The following is a 25093-nucleotide window of genomic DNA, read 5'->3' on the forward strand; positions in this document are numbered from 1 at the left end:
CCCATGCGTTGCCATTCCTGAAGAATCAGATGTTATTCCTCTGTACCCTGTAAATTCACGCCATATCCCACCCTTCAAACCGAAATACAGTTATGCAAACACAACTGCTGTACGGTAATGTATCTACTTGCAATAAAAGTGAGAGCTTGATTAAGTAATTCAATTCTTGATAATTCTCTATTTATGTATTGATATAGATATATTTGGAATTAGGATAATTGACATATACTACTTGTCAATGTCAGTTATAAGAGAAATTAAAACGGTTTGTTATTCATACATAAAGCGATTCGATTCATAACTTTATTCGATTTAATACGTTTAAATAGAGTCTAGCTTAATGTTAAACAATGATAAAGTCTAAAATACCACACGCAGCTGTAAATATTGCCTATGCATTTTAGCCTTGAATGACGACAGGTTATACGAATCTGGAGATACAAACGCTAGAGAGAATTTCAATTCCAAGCTATTTGGATGAAAAACGAAAAAGCAATGCTCTTTGTATGAATAAGTTTTATTTTTACAACATGTGGCTCACCTGATGGCATGTGACGACCGCCGCCCATGATCACCCACAACACCAAAGGCATTGCAGGTGTGCTGCCGGCCTTTTAAAAAGGAATATGCTCTTTTCTTGAAGGTTATGGAATGGAAGTATAGAATAAATGGAAAATTTTGCATATGAGGATGAAATTTCAAAATATAATTGATTTATTATTCTATACGGTGCCGAATAACGTCACTAAACCTGTCGACAGGGCAGCAGCCCTTGATATTGATGTTGTTTGCGAGCGCTATCGCAAGCACACGCGCAAAAACCCCTATAAAATTAACGTTTTATCACGTTGTGAGGTATAGGCAGTTTGCAATAACGGTTTTCATCATACTGATGTATTTTAAGTTACAATTCGTGGTATTGTCGATAGCGTATTCCGTTAAAACTGTTTTAATTAAATTAACGTTTCTTTTAATAAAAACCTACTCGTACGTTATTGAAATGGGCACTTTTTCTTGCAAATTGATTAAATTACAATTGAACACCTTAAAGTATTTACGATGTAAGGATTTTTGATTAAAAGGAAGTATTCTTCTTGGAAATCTTTTAAGCATTTATACATTAAGGTATTTTTTTTTTCATTTTCATGTCAGCTATGTTGTAGTTTTTTTTTATATACTGATGGGAAGTGGTAACCGTCGCCTATAGACATGAGCAGTACCATGGACATAATAGAGTATACTGTTTCGCCCATGATACCTCCCATGCGTTGTTATTTTTGAGCACTCAGGTGTTATTCCTCTGTACCTTGTAAATTTACTGCCATATCCCACCCTTCAAACCGATACGTTTATGTAGTACCGCAGTATGCCAAATCTTTAAAATTGATAATTCGGTATGTATAATTGTACTAAATTGTTGACTTTATATAAATATATTTTGTTTATAATAATATTCCTAAAATAATTATATCACTTTTGGATTGATAATACGTACGTAGACAATAATTTATATTAATATAGTTATTAAAAAAAAAGTAAGTGAGAGAGTAAGGAAATTAGTAAATAAATGTAGGTCCAAGGAGCCAAAAATAAAATTCCTTTTTTTACACAAGCGATTCAACTTTTATATAATTGCAAAACTAAATCTTAGAAATAATTCGTAGGAGCACACACACTCTCGTTCATTTGTCGTCCATCTTAATCTTTCTCTCCAACCGTTCCTCTCTTCACTCCACATAAGTCATCCTTCCTCGTATTCCAATCTATGCATACAACATTCACTTTTAATATACGTTCCGTTTCATACCAATCCCACATAAATGTATGAGTTTAATTATAATTTAAACCAATTTACAGTCATTAAAAATACTTTTACATATCTCCATTAATTCAAATAACTAATAAACGGGCACTAAGTATATATAAAACATAATAAATTGCCAGCATTGTTATGATTTTATAGAATATGAAAAATAAAAAGTGTCGACGAAAATCTTCAAGTATTAAAGGTATTTCCTTAATCGAACCAACCCGACCCTTTGAACGGTATATCAAAAAATAACAGTTAATTAAATAACGAAACGGTAAATAAACTTAAACGATAACAATAACGGTTATTTATTAAAAGCGTTAAATTGAAACGAAACTTGTCAAAATAGATTAACACAGTGTTAAAGTAATAAACAACGTGGCACATTATGAAACGGAACGGTTGGACGTTTAACAAGATTTAATTAAAAAGTTGCGTACAAGTTTCTATGGGGCGGTAATCCCTCGTCCCTGAGCACATAGGTCGCTCGCCATTCTTAACTGAGTTTGTGTAACTTGAACAACTGTATTGGGTTTGCCGTGCATGCTCTTGTTTTGTTTTAAATTGTATAGATTTGGAAAATTTGTTTCGATTGAATTCGCTGACTGTGGAGTTGAGTGTTTCTGAAACCGGCGTGGGATGAGTTAAGGATAAGGGCCTATATTTCTTGCTTTTTGTTATCTATTTATGAAGACCTAATTTGAAGTCTAGAGGGATTGTTACTAATGGAGACTGAGAATCCCATTGCTAGTAATATACCTAACCAGGTTGAGCGGAGGGGAAAAGGATTGTTAGCAATGGAGTTTCTTCTCAGCCCCATTGCTAGCTATATGCCTTATTAGGTCGACCTCCACGTGGTTCTCCCTGGAAACCATCGTGAACAATTCTTATTGAATTCGTCACGATGGGCTAATTGACCTACTTCATCCTCACCTATCATCCTTCACTGGTGCCCCGCCGGTGTATACCGATAGCGCGGGTGGGGTCACCATTCCATTATCATCCATTAAAAAAAAACCAGGTCGAGCACCACGCGGTTTCCTCTGGAAACTATCATGATTAATTCCAAATTAATTCATCATGATTAGCTGACTGGCCAGTTTCCATTCTCATCGATCACCCTTCACTGGTACCCCACTAGCGTTTACCGTTAGCGCAGGCGGGGTTACCATTTCATTTTCATTTATCAAAAAACTTGTGAAAGCTAACAGAAGAGTATTCTTGAGTCCAAAAAATTGCTGTCATTAAATTGAGCCATTTTTATCGGACGATCGCAGCGCACCTTATCTTCGATTCATAATCATCGTCATCGTATCAACCTTTAATAGTCCACTGCTGAACATAAGCCTCCCCCTTGGGGGGGTTTGCCAATAGTTGACACTTTTAGCAGGCGGATTGGCAACCACAGTTAGGCTTTGGGATGTTTTAAGAGGGATGCTGCTGCCCATCCCTCGCCCTCCCTTAATCGCCTCTTACGACACCCACGGGAAAGGAAGGGGTGGCCTATTCTCTGCCGGGAGTACACGGATTCATCGTCGTTACTAGTGACGAAAGAGCTGATAGCTATTTTGCGCAAAAGATACCAGAAAATTACCAGAGAGTTACTTTGTACAAAAGTCGATTGTTGGGTAACTCTGTCCCATTCGTGTTTTAACCGTGAAGTAGTTGTGTTTGCATGACTATGTTTCGGTTTGAAGGGTGGGATATGGCGTGAATTTACTGGGTATAGAGGAATAACACCCGAGTCCTCAGGAATGGCAACGCATGGGGGGTATTATGGACGAAACTGTATACTCTGTTATGTCCATGGTCCTGCTCATGTCTATAGGCGACGGTTACCACTTTCCATCAGGTGAGCCGTCAGCTTGTTTGCCATTCTAAGTTGTATAAAAAAAAGATAAGTTTAGCAAAGTAAACAAGTAATACTGCCAGTATCCTGGGTACCCTGTCTCGATGCGGAACATTGAAAGACATTTATAAGACATTTACTTGTAAATGCTATTATTTGAAAATTTTGTATAAGTTAAAAGATTAACAATGAAACCACAAATAGTGCTCCATTATATCATTTCGAGTAATTTTTACAAAATTGAATTAATGTATCACGCCACCGGTTTTTGGTTCAAACAAGGTTAACCACATAAAGGATGCGTTAATTGAGGTGATATGTTAAACTAAATCGATGTTCATTATTTACACGTAATGCACTTACCAGATACTATTCATAGAAGACAAGTAAATAAAAGAAAGAAACTTTTCAATGAAATAAAAAAATAAGACTTTTTTTTTTTATGGATGATAATGGAATGGTAAGCCCACCTGCGTTGTATACGCTTGCGGGGCATTAGTGAAAGATGATAGGAGAGAATGAAAAGAACTTCAGCATAGTTTCCAGTAGACAACGTGGAGGTCTACCCGACAGGATATACTGCTAGTAATGAGGCTGGTAGTCCGCATTAGTAATAATCCCTTCCCACCAGACATAAGATATTAATAATTACCGAGATTGTGCAGTTACAAGAACATGTTTTGGGATTTACAAATAATCTAAAAGCCCACTGTCACATCACAGGGTACGGAGATATAACACTTCAGGTCTCGGGGATGGTAATGACTGAGGAGGTCACGTGTAGTTTGACGTCCAGAGCCTGTTCACACATATAGATGACGAGAATCAATAACTATTACAAGAATTACTTCTGCAACTACAACTTCTTTGGCGTTTCGAGTTAAATAGAAAATTCTGTATAGAGGCACAGTCTAAATAACTCGTTTACGTACAAGGAAATAAGGTCAAAATAGAGATACATCTAAAAACGACGTGTATTCCTACAATTGACTTTATTTTAAGAGCATTCACAAGGTAAACTATCCCACTACCCAAGCCACTATTAGGATCATGGAGAAAAACCCATGCAAGTAATCTACTAAGAATCACATTGTTTCATACACACATTGTAAAAACAACGTTCCATTATAGTACGTTGGATAATTTATCTTATCCTGTCCAAGATGGTCTTTTAAAGAGATTTATTATGTAGCAGATTTACCGGGATACTTTTATCCAGGTCGATTTAGGCAAAGAACAAATTAGAAGTGTGAGCATTTATAATTGTTTGTATTGTCAATGCCTATATATCTTATGCATCTGAGAGGACAGCATATAAGCAAGCAGTTTAAAACCTTCAATTCGATTAATCATTTCAACTTATACATATTTGAATGCAGTTTTTTTTTGTTAAAACAATTTCCAGCTAAATCATGTGTGTTTAGCATTTTTCAAAAATTGTTAGACTTTAGGACTACAGGTATACACTCCTCGCAAAAATTAAGGGAACATAAAAATTTTTAAAAATTTTGGGTGATTTTCAACAGGCTGTATTTCAGTGAAAAATAATCGTACAGGAAATTTAAAAAAAGGGTTTTGAAGCTTGAAAACTCTAGTTTTCAGATTTTTTGGTAAAAAAATATTTTGAGCTCCGGTTTCCATGCAATTCTTAAACAAAGCTGAAAATAATTTTTTTCTAAATTTTCTAGGTTTCGTTTTTCACTCTATGGGCATGGAAAATTTTTTTCGAGCTACTCCATTGTATAGGTCTCTTAGCGTGTTTATTCAGCTTCAAAAATCGCTTTGGATGGCTCAATTACGACCATTTGTCTCCGAGATATCGAACTTTGAATGCAAAAGCATCCTTTTCCATTCAACTGCTAATATCTCTGGAACTACTGGTCGCACAGCAAGCGGGCGCCGAGTTTCTTTATCTGCATAAAATTTCCAATTAAGCACAGTCAAGAGTTAGTGAAGAAAAATTTTTTTCCACCTCTAACATTGAATTGAAAAAAGTGGAAAAAAGTGACTTTTTCTCCTTTTTTGGTTACTTGGCTGTATTTTCGCTAATATGGGCGGGAAAGCTAAGGTTTGAGGAAAATTTTACAGTCTATTGTTCCTTAAAGAACCCCCTAAATCCCTGGAGCGATCGGTTCAACGGTTTTTCCCGGACCAATTGATTGAAATTTTGGAAAAAATAAGGGAACAAGATTTTTGTCCCTTAAACTCACCCTAATCCATTCAAAAATCAATAATTTCATTTGTTTTTCACTTTTTACTCAATTTTTTGTTTTTTAAAAATTCATTATTAAAAAAAAATCGAAAAAAATCTAGAAAATTTTATGCAGATAAAGAAACTCGGCGCCCGCTTGCTGTGCGACCAGTAGTTCCAGAGATATTAGCAGTTGAATGGAAAAGGATGCTTTTGCATTCAAAGTTCGATATCTCGGAGACAAATGGTCGTAATTGAGCCATCCAAAGCGATTTTTGAAGCTGAATAAACACGCTAAGGGACCTATACAATGGAGTAGCTCGAAAAAATTTTTCCATGCCCATAGAGTGAAAAACGAAACCTAGAAAATTTAGAAAAAAAATATTTTCAGCTTTGTTTAAGAATTGCATGAAAACCGGAGCTCAAAAAATTTTTTTAACAAAAAATCTGAAAACTAGAGTTTTCAAGCTTCAAAACCCTTTTTTTAAATTTCCTGTACGATTATTTTTCACTGAAATACAGCCTGTTGAAAATCACCCAAAAATTTCAAAAATTTTTATGTTCCCTTAATTTTTGCGAGGAGTGTATATTTCATCGAACTTGTTTACTATAATCTCTTTAACAAGCGACGACCTTCAAAAACTTATTATTCGTTGAATGGTGTAATAAAGAGTAAATATATAAACTGTTTCCTAAACTTATCAAACTGAAACATTAAAATACGAGTACATATACTCCAATATCTTACAGTCAATTTTCCAAACGAAGAGATAGACGCAAATAATGTTAAGAAAATAAAAAAAATAATAAAAATCTTGAATTGGAAACGAAAGATTTGAAATAAATCAACACATTTATGCAAAGCCAGAATCTCTATATCAATATTGTGATGTTCAAAGTGCACCTCTGTTGAATTAAACAGTTACTCTATGGACGATCACAGGTGCGCGTTAACCCTGGGCCTGTATTAAATTGATACGGCCTTCCTTAACTCGGAAGCTTATAGCCTCCTGTATTGCGGTATCACATCATAATTTAGCCATAACATTGCTGCTTTATTTCCGTTATTTTGTATATTTACTGCGGGTTCCTATAATTTTCAGCTCAAAGATATAAAAAAGACAGTTGATAGTAGAAGAGTTGCCAACAAGAAATCGCAATTGACTGGACGATCGCGACTATTAGTCCAGTCGCTCGTGGTAAGGCAAAAAATATACCTAGCATTTTGCTAATTTACCAGAAGATGCTTAGACGCAATGTTCACATAAATGAGTAATATAAATAAATAGTTATTAAGAATAATTTTCAATCTTATGCTTTCCCTCCTAAAAAAATAAAAATGATGAGTCTGGGTCAACGGGAAGTACCTTATAGTATTTAATTCCCTTCGCGAATGTCAAAATATGCGATATAAATGGAACATAAACAGCCGTATCTTTTGATTGCTTTGATTTAGAAGCTTGATTTTTTCACTGACTTAAGAGATTGCAACCCTAAATATATAATATTAATTTCAACTTGATACCTCCACGCGTTTCTAAGAAAAGGGATCTTGACAGACGGACAGATGGACAGACGGACATCGAATTGATCTTTTAAGGATTCCGTTTTTCCTTTGAAGGCACTTTCTTCCACGCGCAACCACTCTGGAATCAATTTCCAGCAGCAGTATTTCCGAACCGATACGACAACATAACCTTCAAGAAAAGAGCATATTCCTTTATAAAAAGCCGGCAGCACATCTGCAATGCCGCTGGTGTTGTGGGTGATTATGGGCGGCGGTAGTCACTTACCATCAGGTGACACGCATACTCGTTTACCCCTGTATTGTAAAAAAACGGATCCCTAAAAAGAACTATGGCAAATTACAACGCTAGAATAACTGAAGAAGCAATATACATTTTGTCTGCATATAAGTATAAACGCTCAGCAAATCCGCAAGTATACCACGGCGCGATGCGGCCAGTGTTATTAACTCTAAGTAAACTCAAATGAAACCCAGGAAAGCTCTTAGTGTGTTTTACAAAAACTGTATACATATATAAAAAAAATGTGAGTTTTCGTATAATATGTTTGCTGTCCTAGCAGCTGCGCCTCGTGAAATACCGCATTAGTAAAGCTGAAATTAGACAATATTTTCTCTTTCATAATATTTTTTTATTTTGTTTGATTGATATGTATATGTATGCGATTGTGTATATATGTGTGTATATATGTATATAATTTTTATATATTTTTAATCTGCAAAAGATGCTTTTTTAATTATAAAGCACTATTATAACTTGTACAACAATTAGTCCATTAGTAAAGCTGAAACTTATACAATTGTATCGTTATATTTATTTATTGTCTTGTTTTTTCCCCTATATTGTATAATGCAAATAAAGTATACTCATTCATTCATTCATTTTTTTTTATACCACTGAGGTGGCAAACAAGCATGCGGCCCGATTGATGGAAAGCGGTCACGTTAGTCTACAAACGCCTGTAATACTAAAGGCATACATGCGCGTTGCCGACCCCGAAGAAAGCTCTTTACCTCTTTTTTGAAGAACCCCAAGTAGTAGTCTCTTGGAAAAACCATGAAAATATCATTGTAATTGGCGATTCATCGAGCAGTTCTTTAAAGGGTAAGCAGAATAACTGAGTGCTAAGGCACATTTTATTATACCAAGCATACATGCCTTATTATCAACATCTGTAGTTAAGTAAGTAAAGTCCCGTATGATCACAGCATAGAATAGGCCATCCCTTCCTTTCCCGTGGGCAACATATGGGACAAGGGGGAAAAGGTTAATAGTAATGGAAACTGAGAATCTCATTGCTAGCAATATACCCAACCAGGTCGACTTCCTTACAATTCCCCCTGGAAACTATCATAGTTAATTCCTGATGAATTCATCATGATGGGCTAACTGGCCTGTTTTCATTCTCATCAATCACCCTTCACTGGTGCTCCGCCAGCGTATCCCGTTAGCGCAGGAGGGGTTACTATACCATTTTCACCCATTAAAAAAAAAACATGGGACAACTAAGGAAATTTAATGGTCAAGGGTGTAGTGACATCCTTCTTACGATATCACCAAAGTCTAACTGTGGTTGCCAACTCACCTGCTAAGCGTGACAACTACTGGCAAACTCTCTCAATAGGGGAAGGTTTATCTTCAGCAGTGGACAGTTAACGGATGATAGCAAAGTAATAAGATAGATATATATTCATACTTTTAAAATATTAAGAGAATATAGGCTAAATTAAGGCTTCTACAGTTTTATACAATGTTTCCTTTGCCTATTAACTGAGTTAAAATCTAACCTCGGACCTTATTTGTGTAAAGAACGTGCCTTATCACCAAACTTGCGCAAATAAATGCAAAGTTGTCGAGTTTCGCGTGTTCATGGAACAACACTATCTAGATAGAGTGCCCCTCCACAAATGCTTAGACAATAACAGATAATTTTTGTTTCAGAATAGCGCGCTTCAATCATTGTGTTACTTCTTATAAGTGGTGATTTTTATCATAGAAACCGACTTTTGTTTATTTATAGGTTTTTTAATGCAACTTAGACAAACAAGCTGACGGTCTAACTGATAGAAACTGGTATCCACCAAAATCCACTATATTTTTATATCAATGATTTCCTCTATTAAAAGAAACTACTAAAGTATTATTTATTTATAAACTAAGTATGTGAAATACATTGGAAACAATCTACGTTGTTTTCATGATACAAACATGAATGGAGCTCCCTCCATGCATTGCTATTCCTGAGGACCAAGATGTTAACGTAAATTCATTCCCATAATATGCAAACATATATATAAACATATATATATATATATATATATATATATATATATATATATATATATATATATATATATATCAATAAGTATTATATAAATATATGATGTATTAAGTATTTCAAAAATGTTTTATTATGATTTCCAATGAGCATAGCAGTCATCATCAGATGAACTGTATGCTTGTTTGCCATCATTATAGTATAAACTGATATATAAGTTTAGACTTTCGTACAGTTTTATAAAAGATTGAACATTCAAACATCCAGTATAGAAAACTCAGCCAAATCCCAAAAAGTCAGTTAACTTTTGGCTGACTTTTTTGGGACTTTTTCAATACTAGATGCCCCATCTAGACGTATATGATCTACGTCACACACATTGAAATTCCAAGATGTCACATGTCCCGATAAAATTATGTAAATTCAACACAAAGTCCGGTCAACGTGACAGAATGGTAACACGTTAAGGAGTTGAAAATTAACATGAGGGATTAGCCGCGGCAAGGGAAGGATTGTACCGTGACCGAAATTGGTAATAAACCGGATTACACCGGTACAGGCGCGGTTAATACAAAATGGCGGACACTTTTTGGCGGGTTAATCATATTTTGTCATTTTGATGACAAATATAATAGTAGGATTAGTTGGGAAACACAATGGTGCGTTGTTTTGCTCGCTAGATTTAGTAAAATTTGATGAGAGCGTTTTTGAATTTTACATTATAGGGACTATTACTGTAACTTCGTAATGTAACGGGATAGATTTCCCGTCAAACTCAGCCAGCTTAGAATATAATGTAAAATACTATTGTTTTCATAAACTTAAACTATTTTCAACCGACATACATAAAAGAATATACTTTCATATTGGCTGTATATAAATGTTAACAAAATCGGTTTTGTAGTTTATTTTTAAACCACTTATTTTAAAAAAATAACTGGCTTTGTCTAGATTGAAATCGGTTTCTTTTAAATTCAATTTTAAAATATATATTAGTATTTTTTTATTTAACCAAGAGTTCAGAATATTTTTCTCCTTAGAAAAAAACCATGTACCAAATTTCGAATTTGTTCGGTACTTTTTGTGTGAAAGAATAACGAACATCCTCAACTTTAGCATTTATTTGAGAGGAGAATTATAAGAATTTTATTTTAGCGATTTGGTTACGGAACTCTAAAAATATTAAGTATAATAACTGTGACCCGTCTAATCCCGGCATAGAATAGACCACCCCTTCCTTTCCCGTGGGTGTCGTAAGAGGCGACTAAGGGAGAGCGAGGGATGTGCAGCAGCGTCCCTCTTAAAACATCTCCAAAGCCTGACTGCGGTTGCCAATCTGCCTACCATGCATAGCAACTACTGGCAAAACCCCCCAAGGAGAAGGCTTATGTTGAACAGTGGACATTTAAAGGCTGGTGTGATGATGAGGACGATGATAATTGTATGTTAATAATAAATATAAAAGCGAACACATTCCACTCTACAGTATATAAAATCTAGAATTCGCGAAGTGAATAAATCAAGCTCCAAAGAAATGCACAACCGGATCGCGCCGGTAATCCCGGCCGCGTAACCGGCTTGTAGGATTTACCCGGATACACTCGGTCGGAACACCTGCGATAACGAGCCAACTACTCGATACCTATTTTTTAACAATTTCACTTCATTTATTTCTCTTCTTTTCGAATAGTGAACAACCAGGTCTATGCAATTTCGTATTTTCATTGTAGTACTATAAAACAAATAATCGCCGTGTGGTCTCGACCCACAATGGGTAGTCCATTGTGGGTTGAGAGAAGGTCCCTTTCTTTCTTGTGGATGTCTTAAGACGAATAAGAAAATGGTTGAAAGACGAACAGCAGTGTCTCTCTTAAAATATCACCAAATTTTAACTGCGATTGCCAACCCGCCTGCCAAACGTGGTAACTAAACTAAAGTTAAGCAGTGGACAATTAACGACTGATGTGAAGAACATAATAGTAGTACGACTATTGTATTATTTATGTGAGGGTGGTTCTCGTCTTAATTATGCACAAAGGAATCTGACGAGGCTATTTGTCAATCTCTTACCAGAGTGGTAGGAGGTTGACAAGTAGGGGATTGGGTAAGGAGTAAGGTAAGGTAAGTTCTGAAGGTTTAAGCTAAAATTTGGGTTAATTTGTATTTTGATACGCCATCTAAAAGTGATGTATGTCATTGGTGGGAAATCCAGGCATACAAAGTTGCGGGCAGAAGATAATTTGTAGATAATATTGCCACTGATATCGGCATTTGCTTAATTTCTACATTCTGTTTTGAATGCAACGGCTGGGATTGCACTTACAGACTGACGTCAGCCGGTCACGTTCAACCGGCTCGGTACGTGACGTTGTTTATCCGGATTATACTAATTCTGGGTGGAGGTAACCAGATAAAACTGGTTATTTCATGTACAGTTTGAAACAGATTGCCATGAGCACAACTCTGTTTTAGAATTGGAGACATTAGTAGGTAGGCTCATTTCATACTGTACAAAATTCTAATTGGATTGTAATTATGACAACCTTCTCTGTCATACTCGAGAATGGGTACTTGTAGATACTCCTCTGCTCTAGTAATCTAACGACAGTGTTGCCAGATTGGGTATTTTTTCCGCAATCTTGGGTAAATATTTTTTTATATGCAAAACTTTAGAACAATTAAATTTTTGGAGAAATTTTTAAACAAAAGTGAAAAAGGAGCTTGAAGAAATTTGGGTTTTATTTGAAAATTTTTGATTAACAGATTTAGTACTTGTAAACTCTGTATATATAAGACAACTCTAGTAAAATATATACCCTGAAAATATCATTTTTCATCAGGTGAGCCGTCAAAATGCTGTACTAAGTTGCATAAAAAGTTACCAGAACCATCCCAGAGCATCATGTATGTGCGCGCGTACGTAACAGACTGTACGTTAGTTAATTTGACGACAGAACAAATTGATCGTCACGCCCCACAGCGGCGGTACACCGTAACGACATTATCGCGAGAGTTGCGGTCGCGTCTAATTCGCTCAATTCAGCCGCCCCACCGCACCGCCAGCAATATCAACCTCGGGCCATCAGACATTTGGAAAATTTCAAATGTTTTAAACACAACTTTTTGTCCATGATGAATACTGTTGCTTTTTTGCTGATAACGAATTTGTATTTGCTTTATTTTAATAGAATTTGAATTTTGTTTACATTATTTTGATGGATTACGGCATTTTTATTATTGCAAGCGGCTCGTTATGTTCTCTCAAACTACTGTCACTAATAAAATCCCGTGGTTTTCTCCCACACAAATTGTAATTAAATTCAAATCATTTTTATTAAAATAGACTTAATTACATTAAATTACAAGCTCTTTTAAATCATCTTTTATTATTTTACTGCTGGATTCAGGATTTTGTTATCTGTTGAGAAGAATCCGCAGGAAACTTAACAATTTCTCTATTAAATAAAATAATTTTAACAAAGTTTTATGTGTATTTATTAAATGTACTATGTCTAAAATAACATGGTCATTTAAAAGCCCATGCATGATTGAATGTCACGCACGTTTGTGATTCAAGTAACTCATTATTGTGCATGTAAATTGTGACCAAAATATATTTTTAAATACATTTTGATTCGCAACAAGCAGGTTTTAGGAAGTTTACCAAAGGGAGACTTTGTACAAAATTCGTTTGCTTCGGCACCTCTGTCCCATTCGTGTTTCTACCGTAAAGCAGTTATGTTTGCATGGCTGTGTTTCGGTTTGAAGGATGGGATATGGCAGTGAATTTATAGGGTATAGGGAAATAACACATGAATCCTCAGGTATGGCAACGCATGGGGAGTATCATGGACGAAACAGTATATCCATAATGTGGAGCGTCAGCTTGTTTGCCATTCTAAGTTGCATAAAAAAATGATAGTTTAAAAATAATATCGAAATAATATTCATGCTGAGTCTGTTATGGGATAGGCAGAGAGAACTGAGTACCAAAGAGTCTTGACACATATGTATTTCTGTTATTAATATGCAGGAAAAGTGTAATGTGAAATTATAAGATTGCCTTCTTAATAAACCTTATTTCATTTTTTATTCGAATTTTTTTTTATAGAATCACTGGAATTAAATTTTGACTGATCTAATTCTTCTTTCTTCTTTTTGCCACACCCTGTACACTCAATTCATTAGACGACGAGTATGGTGTGAAGTATGAGTAGTTAACAATTGATTAAAATTTCCAGTCGCGTGCAACGGTGCCAACCCTAATAACATTACGGCGAGTTCCGTTCGCCACTAATCCGCTTAATTCATCGCTCGCAGGGTTGCTATGTCATCATCTTTTTTATTAGGGTTCCGTATGATAGCGAAAACACTCTTGAATCTTTTTTTTATACATCTTAGAATGGCAAACAAGCTGACGGCTTACCTGATGGAAAGTGGTAACCGTCGCCTATAGACATAAACAGTATCATGGACATAACAGAGTACACTGTTTCGTCCATGATACCCCCCCAATGCGTTGTCATTCCTGAGAACTCAGATGTTATTCCTCTGTACCCTGTAAATTCACGCCATATCTCACCCTTCAAACCGAAACACAGCCATGCAAACACGCTTTACGCTTGAAACACGAATGGGACAGAGGTACCCAAGCAAATGACTTTTGTATAAAATCTATCTTAACATAAAAGTAAATTTACGGATCAGCAATTAGTCAACAAAGATTTGGGGATACTTTGACTCGAGATGTGATTTCAATGGGTGTTTACTTGGGGTCGTTTGCTTTAAGTACCATTAAGTGATGAATTGGACAACGCTTGACTGATTCGAAGTAGGAAGGGTTTTTTTGGGTGATAATGAATTGGTAAACCGCCTGTGCTATCGGGGTACGCTGGCGGGGCATCAGTGAAGGATGATAGGTGAGGACAAAGCAGGTCAGTTGGCCCATCGTGACGAATTCAACAAGAATTGTTCACGAAGGTTTCCAGGGGGAACCACCTGGAGGCCAACCTAATAGGGCATATTGCTAGCAATGGGGCAGTCAAACTCCATTGCTAACAATCCCTTTCCCCCTAAGCAGGTCAGTTAGCCCATTGTAATAGATATACCTGGAATTCAGCACGGTAATTTCCAGGGGGACCACGGGGGGGGGATGATCTGATAGGACATATTGCTATCAATGGGACTGGTATTCCACATTACTAACAATCCCTTCTCTCCATGTAGGTAAGGTTACATCCAAAGGTACAGACTGATTCTAGAAATATTTGTTCCCCTTAGGGATATTTTAATTTCCATAAAACATAATTTATCTCACTATTTGGGTCTCAGTAAACAGCTAGTATGATAAGGAAATAAAAAAAACATAAAAAAATTACAACTTGACACTTTGTAAAATGTACACTTTTGTATAAATCGTGTGGGTGTATGTGAAGCGGCATACCAATTAGCTGTTATCGTGAAGGTAGGCGGTCACACGGCAGCGTAAATCATGTGATAAAGTATATAGGTTGGACCACGTAGGACCATGCTTTGCAATCTGTAATATAGGGGTGACGCAGATTGTTTTATATATAGCCGTGTCCCGCTGCTTCGCTTGCGTAAATCAATATTTAAAGTATATATGTCATGTTAAGTAAAGACATAACCTATACGTGTTTCATATAAATCCGTTGTATAGTTTTTGCGTGACAGAGTAACAAACATTCTCACAAAAACTTTCGTGTATGTATATATATACAAATATATACAAAAATATAGTAAATACAGTATCATATAAGCTGTGACATCAGTAAGGATGTAAGATCCGAGTTGGGATCACATGAGAATTCAAAGCACTCTAGCTAACAAATCAAACAGCAAAACCTACAAACTAGAATTATATCTGGATAGAACACGTAATAAGTACACGTAATAGTAAAGCAATATAGAATATGCCGTGTGGTCCCGGCATAGAATAGGCCACCCTTTCCTTTCCCCTGGGTGGTAACCCCTTGTAAGAGGTGATTAAGGAAGTTTTTGGTGGAGGTATGGGCGGCAGCGTTTTTCTTAAAATACTAAAAGCCTAACTACGGTTGCCAATCCTCCTGCCAAGCGTGGCAACTACTCGCAAAACTCCTCTTTTGGGCCTATGTTCAGCAGTGGATAATTATTCGTTGATATATTAATAATAATAAATATAAAATAGCAAATAAGCCAACGGTATGTCAGACGAAATATGGTGACCGTCACCTATACTTATGAAGAAAACCATGGACAACACATAACAAACAGTGGTACCCCTCATGCGTTACCATTCACACAGCCACATACAGTTCAAATATCTCTCTAGCAATATTATACGGGGACCATCAATAAATTTTTATTATACGAGATAAAAGAAATTTCCGTGAGTCACCGTTTAATCCAATTCTTATTTCCTATGACAATATTAATTTAACCCTCCCTTTCTGATTTATTCACATAATTAAAGGATTAAATTTAATTACTTTTGCTATAAGAAATTAATTATGTATCCGCATTCATAGTTAATTATTAATCTATAACGTAACGGAATAAGAACAAAAAAAAAAATATTTATTCAATTATATCATTCGATTAATAATAATAAAATCATAATAGTATGTTAAAAAATCAATAAAAAACAAATCAATTCAATGCTGTCGTGAGTATTGACGACGTAAATAACTATGATACAGTTTGACTCACGATAGTTATTATTCAACTAAACTGCTCGTTGCAAAGCAAAATGTCTAAATTATAAACGGAAATATTTTCATTGTGGGGTATCTGCAAAACATCTATCTAATTCATATGCCTTCAGAAACGAAATCGCTCATTTAGGGAATGAAATATATTTATAATAACATTAAAACATTTTCAAAAATACTCACCTTCTCGAAATGCTTGACTTCAGCCAACAACACGAAGTTGATATGAATGAACCTCGCATCTTCGCAGGACCTCGATTTTATTCTAAAGCCTGGCTTTTTATAATAATACCTATAACCCGTATATTCCGAATTGTCTATGTTAACTTTCAAAGCACCTTTAAAGTCCCAATCACCTCCGCAACCGTAGCAGAGGCCTTTGGTGAGAAACCTCTCCCATTCCCAGTGGCCTGTTGATCCAAATGTGGACTGTTTTAGGCCCGAGATTTTGATACCCGCCCCCGCATGTCTACTGCGGGGGCGGCCCGGCCATGTGCCTGAGGATTCCTGAGGCCTGAGGCCCGGTGGGGTCCTTCTCAGCTTCCACTCTTCGTTACTCCTCGTATCAACTGCCGGCCTCCATCTCCATTTTGAGATCACTCGTGATTTCTTTAGAGTTCTTTTCAGTTAGTCCTCATTCGCATTTGTGTAATTGTTTTTGTATACTTTTCGTCGTATTTTCTGGGCTGCATTTATGACTGTAATCATTTTTATTGTGATTTGCTTGATGTTTTCCGGGGTCATTGCTAGAGATGTGTCAATGGATATACGGAATAATAGCAAACGTCTAAATCAATACTTTTTAACGAACAGCAAACTGGTTCTAAGGAAGTTTTTAAAACCAAATAAATTTCATATAAGGCATTCATTACAACAGTATTAAATATATCTGAAGCTCGTAAGGAAATATAACGAACAACTAGTAGTCAGGTGATTGTCATTTATATTATTGTGAATGCTATAGAAACTGATAATCTGACTGATGATGATGTAAAGTGGTGATGCCTAAGCACATCAACGACAAGTGAGACGCTTATAGCACTCCGGATGAGTTACTGGTTATAAGGTATTTTAGGTATCTATATTACGTATTATAATATTTGTGTACTTTATAGTTAGCTACGTTCTATTCAGGTTCATTAAAATTTTAAACGTATAAACTCAAAAATTACTCAACCGATTTTAAACATTTTTTCACCTGTAGGAAGCTATATTATCATATATTATAAATTGTAATAGAATTGATACCACAGAACCCTGAGTCAAAAATTATTTATATTATAAAGTTTGGAATATATTATATACATACTACAAGTAATAAAGTGTCAGAGTATTATTCTATGTCCAACCCTACAAGCCCCGAAAACTTCAAAAGTAAAAACCGCTTACACGACAAAAAGAGGCTTTCTTTAAAATAAAACCGCAATACTTCGACAAAAATAAGCAACAAAACAGGCGAACTTTTATAACTTGATACTCTACTTATTAATTAGAAGCACGGTTGAAAGGAAAGCGGAGTCTTTCACTGAAATGCCTAAATCATCGTCTCCTCCCCCTCCCCCCTCCGGTTCTCGCCCCCCTGCCTTCACAACTCGGCATTGGAGGCCTATTAATCAAATAACTCTCTTGTGATTAATTAGAAAATCAGCAATTAGGATGAAATCGCCAAAATTAAGGAGGGCGTTCGATGAAGGGAAAAATCTACTTTTCAATTGGAGGAGGTATTTGTTGGGCAAAATACTCGTAAGCCTACTTGATAGTGGATTCATAATACCATCGCTTCAAAATTTATGGAAAGGACAATTCATCATAGATGCCTGACTATAGTCAGGTAGAAGTACTGGTTTAAAATTTTTTACAGTTATTTTCTCGGCCAAGATTTAGATTCCAGAATGCATAGGGAATTTTCACTATTACAAAAATTTCACATAAACTAATTGATGGCATATCTAATCTACGAATTGTAACTCACGATTCTTTGATCAAGTTAAAAATTTGTCGATGTATGTACCACATTTTAATCACTCGTTTAAGGATAATTGGGTAACAAACATCCAAACATCTTGACAAATAATCCCATTTATAAACTAACAAGAATTAGAAATGACACTAATAATACTTAGCCCTTACTCCATGAATGGATACTAAGCAGCTACTAGTATGTTTCATAGAGAATGTAATGGTCATTTTACCATCCAATTTAAACAACAATGTAAACCAAATACAATGTAAACCAACAAAGCAAAAATAAGATGATAGTGTCGCTACAGAGCCAACAGTGCCTCTTATTAACAAGGATTTCACGACTATAATGGAAACAAATCTGCCTCCCTAATCCATCACATAAAATAAGAAAAGTTTTCAAAGATTAGCGCAAATTAATCGCGTTTATTCATGTTTCAAATTTGATTACACTAATCCCTATGCCGCATCGGATTATCTTGGAACTTGGTTCCGAGGAGGGCCTATTTATAAGAAAGGAATTTGATACTGAAATCCCTGCACAGCCGATTAATGCCCTCACAGACGGGTTCAGAGCAATAGCTGTAACAAATCACTAGGATTGTATCGCATCATTGTTGACGGGGAATATGAAACATTGAGAAATTACTGGCAGAATTAGTTGTGCAAAATTAAAATAAAGTGTGCTGACGGTGGCAAACAAAAATCCGGCCTTGTTGACGTTGCATGTAGATAGGATTGCTGGCTATGTTTAAACTTAGGATTTTCTGTTATCTACTAAGCTAATATGTCAGTATATTCTTGAAGTAACTTATTTAATAGATACTTAGCATGCCATGCAGCAGTTGTGTTTGCATGACTGTGTTTCGGTTTGAAGGGTGAGATATGGCGTGAATTTACAGGGTACAGAGGAATAACATCTGAGTCCTCAGGAATGGCAACGCATGGTGGGTATCATGGGCGAAACAGTATACTCTGTTATGTCCATGGTACTGCTCATGTCTATAGGCGACGGTTATCACTTTCCATTAGTTGGGCCGTCAGCTTGTTTGCCATTCTAAGTTGTATAAAAAGAAACTCAAAATAACATTTCTTACGTACCGTTTCTGAAGTATAAAGTATTGTGCTTTCTGTGTATGAAATTACATCGAGTTCCTGATTTATAGTCAGCTCAAATGAGGGACAATTTGTGATAATGCTGACATAATTTTTCATTTTCTCTTTATTTTTGCTTCGTTTAATTATTCAACATTATTTAAGTAATGTTTTAGACTTAAGTCTAAAAATTACAAAAAGAGAAATTATGTCTACGAACAAAATACCATTATTTTGCGCTAGCTTGTAAATTAATGGTATCGCGAATACTAAAGCCCATAGTCCTCCCTTCGCCCCTTGAATCGGAAATAAGAACGGAATGCAACACAACCAATTAAAAATTCCAAAGAGAAATTCGTTAAGGTCAGTGCTTTTCAACAAAGTTTTACTTTGGGCCACAACTCTGCAGAAATATATCTTGACCAAAGACTTAAAAAACTTACATTGAATTTTATAATTAATTTTCAATAAATTTAATATTGTTTTATAGTAAATTTTGTATTGACTTTGAAGAAATTTATTTCGATTTGTAATAAATTTGTGAAAAGAAATGAAAGGAAAAGAAATATATTGCAAATAATGTGGTAAGTTGAGTTTATATTATACATTTTTGGGTAGCTTTAACGTTAAGCCAGTTTGGCATGCAACATTATCTTTTACGGTTTATAAGATGCGGGAATTAAAGATCCTTTAAATGAACTATGATGATCTACCTGACTTATCTCGACGTTTCAACCATGTTACATCGCCTATGGTCAGTAATAGTCTACTCGACTCTAAATTTCCATACAATGCTCAATACCCGTTTTTTATAAACCATAGAACGTGAAAGTCTAAAAGTTTATATCAATCTTTATTCCAAGTCGATCGATTTACAAGAAATATTTTCTTAATACATACTTTGCATAATATGACCAAGTAAAGTTAAATTAGGTAAATAAATTATATTAATATATAAATACCATATATAGGAGTATAATAACTTGTAGTAAATCTTCTCTGTCGAGTAAAATATGATGTGTTAAATATAGAAATTATGGGTTTATTAATACTTTATTATTAAAAAAAATGTTAAGCAGACCGCAACATAAGTATACTGATGTAGGCCAAGTAGGAATCAAATACAGTACAATTATTTGGAAGCACAGCATCCGGGGTAATTAGGATGCTTCTGGAGCATCGCCAAGTCTTGCTTTTAACTGCGTCTTGCAAGAATTTATATACACTTCAGTGGAAATAATGAGCACTTTTTTAATTACCTATCTCATTGAAATTGGCAATACTATTTGCCATTTTACAAAATTGTACTAGCACTATGGCAATGCCAAGAAATAAGCAAATTAATTATGATTTTGAATAGATAATATTTTAGTAAGTACCAGCAGATGTCTTTGAAAATTTCTAATAGTTGATGGATTTAGATTTTAAGAAAAACTAAATAGAAAAAGACTACTTTGTGAAAATTTCTCTTTTGAATATGTAAGTGAATATTTTATTCTTGATAAGTGAATATTAGCTACTAACTAGAAATTAGCATCCTGTCATATTTTAGAACTTTCAACAGCAGAAATACAATTCCAAACACAAGTGTTTATAATTGCTACATGTGCAGAAGTTTGTTTCTTAAACAATGATCCTCTGTTTATCTAGAATCTACAATCAACCTGGATATATGGATACTAAGACTAATATACGTGGGACATTCAGAAAGTTTTACGACACTAAAAAAAATGTTCTACAGGTAAATATATTTTTATTAGGTCTTTTCAAAGTACCCGCTATGATTTGTAAGATAAACGAGTAAAAAGAAATTGAAGAAAACTTTCTTAATTTTAAAATATAATAATTTTAATGTTATAAGAAAATACCAAATACAATAAAAATATCTAACGAGCTAATCAGATGGAACCAGTTCAAATCAGATGGGGAAATGATATCTGTTTCTGAAGCTGTCTTATTCGACCGAAGCAAATTTCCTGACTGCGATAAAAAGAGAACTGGAATCATATTCAGTTACAAAAATAAATATATTTAATTATTTCTTTTATTATTTGGAATTTAAGCAATATTAATAAAAGTACATTTTTTTTTTAATTTGTTAATTTCTTTTATACAAAGACTTTTCCTGACATTTGAATAGTTATTTTAAAATATAAAAGGGTTTCGTAGATTAAGACCGAACAAGTAACTTAATTTGGAGATCATTATTTCATATAAAAGGCATTTGAAATCTACATTGGAATAAAACGACTATATTATTTATTCATCTAGCAAAAAAATCCCGTTTAATAGAACCTAATCTCAAGAAATTCATGAGCTATTTGCTCAAGAGAATTTACCACGAAAATTATAACCGAAGGCATTTTTCATCGCGAGAAGCCTGGAACAAAATTCCATTAATATAATGTTGGTCCTTCGGACCGGATTTCTTCATTTCCGAGGGGGGTAACTAAACTGCTAGAGGGTAGACGCCCCTGGTAGTAGATATTTTAGTAGTTGTGTCGGGCTCGCCTTCAGTTAACGAGAGGAAAAATGGGATTTCGAATGCCGAAATGTGATTTAAGGGTGTTATAAACATGTTTTTGGTCTTAACGAGGCCAGGTTCCGCGCCCTTGACGGCTGTTGATGATGTAGTAAAAGTAAATTGCGAGTTTTTAACTGTATTTATATATAATACTAGCTATTGCTCGCAAATTCGCGCGCGAAAGTTTTAGTATCTTTATAGTTTATATGTAACTTACAAGTGCAATAAAGAAATATATATATATATATATATATATATATATATATATATATATATATATATATATATATATATATATATATATATATATATATATATATATATATATATATATATATATATATATATATATATATATATATATATATATATATATATATATATATATATATATATATATATATATATATATATATATATATATATATATATATATATATATATATATATATATATAGAGTTTTTAGATGGCATATTAAGATTAGACATACAACATATTTCAAGTCGGACTTGTAATAACCGTGTTCAATTTGATGTTCTTACAGATGGATTTCATAGAAATTTTATCAAAATCGGTTCAGTAGTTTAGTTTTTAAATCAAAATAACTGGTTTTGCTACAACTGAAGTTGGTTTTCTTTTCTGGAAGATAATATTATAATTTTAAATGGATAAATGTTCCATTTCATCCGGAACTCTTTCTTAACAGTATGTTAACGCTTTTGATATCAGCCCATATAGTTAATACGGGTACGTAATATATAGCAATATCTATATTTTTAGTTACAATAAATATATACTGGTCCAACAACGAATATGTTAAAATTTGTTATCCAAAAAAATAATATTGGATAATAGACTTTTAACATATCCGAAGATACGAGTAGATATCCGATCGGTATGGGCGATATTAAAATGGGTGATAAACTTTTTTTCGCCATCAATGTCCAGAGAAACCCAATACATAGATATGGGATGATATCCATGATATCCATGCTTAGTTAAGGAGATCAAATTTAAAAACACTTTTAGAATAGCAATCGGAAAAAAATTTAGATACGAAGCGGAGACAATGTTCCGTCAGTGTTTCTTTAAACGGCGAATTACCGGGCGAGTTCCCGTCACCTAAACACGCTGAGGGGCTGCTCAATAATGCAACAGATCAATGAACGGTGGCACTAAAGACGCTGGTCGAAGATACCAACTTTAGAGAGCTTTCACGATTGTCTTGAGATCTAGTCTAAGGTTGTTACGCTAAACGTCAATTGCTGAATATGGCAATTCTATTTAAGTATAAATAATATCTATTTTATCTAACGTTATTAAACGAATTTATTTGTTTGCTGATTTTAGTGTGAAATTGTCACGCCTTAATATATTAATCATCACGAATGTAAGTACTTCTGTCCCATTCGTGTTTCAACCGTGAAGCAGTTGTGTTTGCATGGCTGTGTTTCGGTTTGAAGGGTGAGATATTGCAGTGAATTTACAAGGTACAGAGGAATAACACCTGAGTCCTCAGGAATGGCAACGCATGGGGGGTATCAGGGGCGAAACAGTATACCCTGTTATGTCCATGGTACTGCTCATGTCTATAGGCGACGGTTACCACTTTCCATCAGGTGGGCCGTCAGCTTGTTTGCCATTCTAAGTTGTATAAAAAAAAAGTATAATTCAATTTACATCATAGAGGAATTTTAAACTATTTAATAGAAAATGGTACATATGAGTAATAAATCACTAATAGTAAGTGCCAAACAATCATACTGTACTGTTTCTAGATTCCTATAATATTTTAGTACGTCATACGATAAACTATAGAACATACTACTAACTGAATTTGAATTATGCATCACATAATCAAAACAACCTTCAACGCATTACATCAAATTTATATTACATCAACGCTTCAAATTATTATCTATTTTTATTTACCCTGGTTAAATCGCTTCAAATACTAGGTGTATTTATTCATCATCATCATCATCATCATATCATCCGTTCATCATCAAAACGCAAACGCACATCATTAACATAATTTTTGGTATATATTTGGTAACATAATATCACATTATCATTCTATCCTTCTCCCGATTATTTGTCTTGGCCGCCATATGCTTTTTTCTAAAAAAAAATTTAATAATGTTTATCATATAAAAACTTAAAATAACGTAAAAAATTAAAAATATAACAATTTGTATTGATTTGAAAGTCGATACTGTATAGAAGAAATAATTACTATGATAGCCGGGATGAGAGGAGTAAATCGTAAAAATAAAGAAGTCTCAAATTTACTTGCAACTAAAGGTGGCTACCCTACACCTGAATATATAGACTTAAATGGTACCCAAGAGTTTATTCAGCGCATCCGCTGAAATTCAGCGGTTCGAACGCCAGTTGGAGTTATTAACGTACTTGCGATTGAGATGTTCGACTGAGTATCAACTTGGATCCAAGTTATTCAAACTTTACGTTGTGATAGACGGCAAGGTGGTAGTTGAGCATGTAACCTGTGCAAATCAGATCGTTGATTCGATATTTCAATATTGTAATTTAGGAGGTGAAAACTTCTAAATAAGTGCATTATTTGTCAAATTCCAACAAACATTGTTTGACATTTTTTAAATATCATAAAAAACCTTAATTTACTTAAGAAACAAGGCGATGCATTCGTAAACAAGTGAGAGAGAAGTTAAGCATATTTAATTAATTTTTTTATACCACTGAGGTGGCAAACAAGCATACGGCCCACCTGATGGTAAGTGGCTACCGTAGCCTATGAACGCCTGCAATACCAGAGGTATTACGCGCGCGTTGCCGACCCTGAAGAAACCTCTTTACCCTCCTTTTGAAGAACCCCATGTTGTAGTCTCTTCGGAAAACCTCGGAAGCTCATTCCATAACTTGAGCGTTCGTGGGAGAAAACATCTCTGAAACCGCATTTATTATAATAATAATACTATAATATAATATTATATAAATTTTAATTATTATGGGTATGAAGGTCGATACAGTTTATCATACTAAGTGCATGTTTCATGTTTTACCTAACTTTCTTCTATATTATACATGCACCAAGGCACTATATGGAAAAGTTACTTATATTGGGAGCTAATTAAGTATATGCCCTTACGAGATGGTCTAACGCTG

The 25093-nt window shown here is 34.6% G+C and overlaps 1 protein-coding gene across 1 annotated transcript in view; it reads right to left on the reverse strand.

Moving 5' to 3' along the window:
- LOC113517951 (dystrophin-like) overlaps positions 1-16991 on the reverse strand; it is a gene marked incomplete at its 5' end in the record, with an annotated part of 154547 nt that extends 137556 nt beyond the window's left edge. Inside the window, one exon of the mRNA XM_052894960.1 lies at positions 16548-16991. Within this exon, the coding sequence (XP_052750920.1) occupies positions 16548-16991 (444 nt within the window). The remainder of the gene's footprint in view (positions 1-16547) is intronic.
- Between the last annotated feature and the right edge of the window lie 8102 nt (positions 16992-25093).

Source organism: Galleria mellonella, unplaced genomic scaffold, assembly GCF_026898425.1.
Source record: "Galleria mellonella isolate WM207_F2 unplaced genomic scaffold, CSIRO_AGI_GalMel_v1 utg257, whole genome shotgun sequence".
NCBI classification, from domain to species: domain Eukaryota; kingdom Metazoa; phylum Arthropoda; class Insecta; order Lepidoptera; family Pyralidae; genus Galleria; species Galleria mellonella.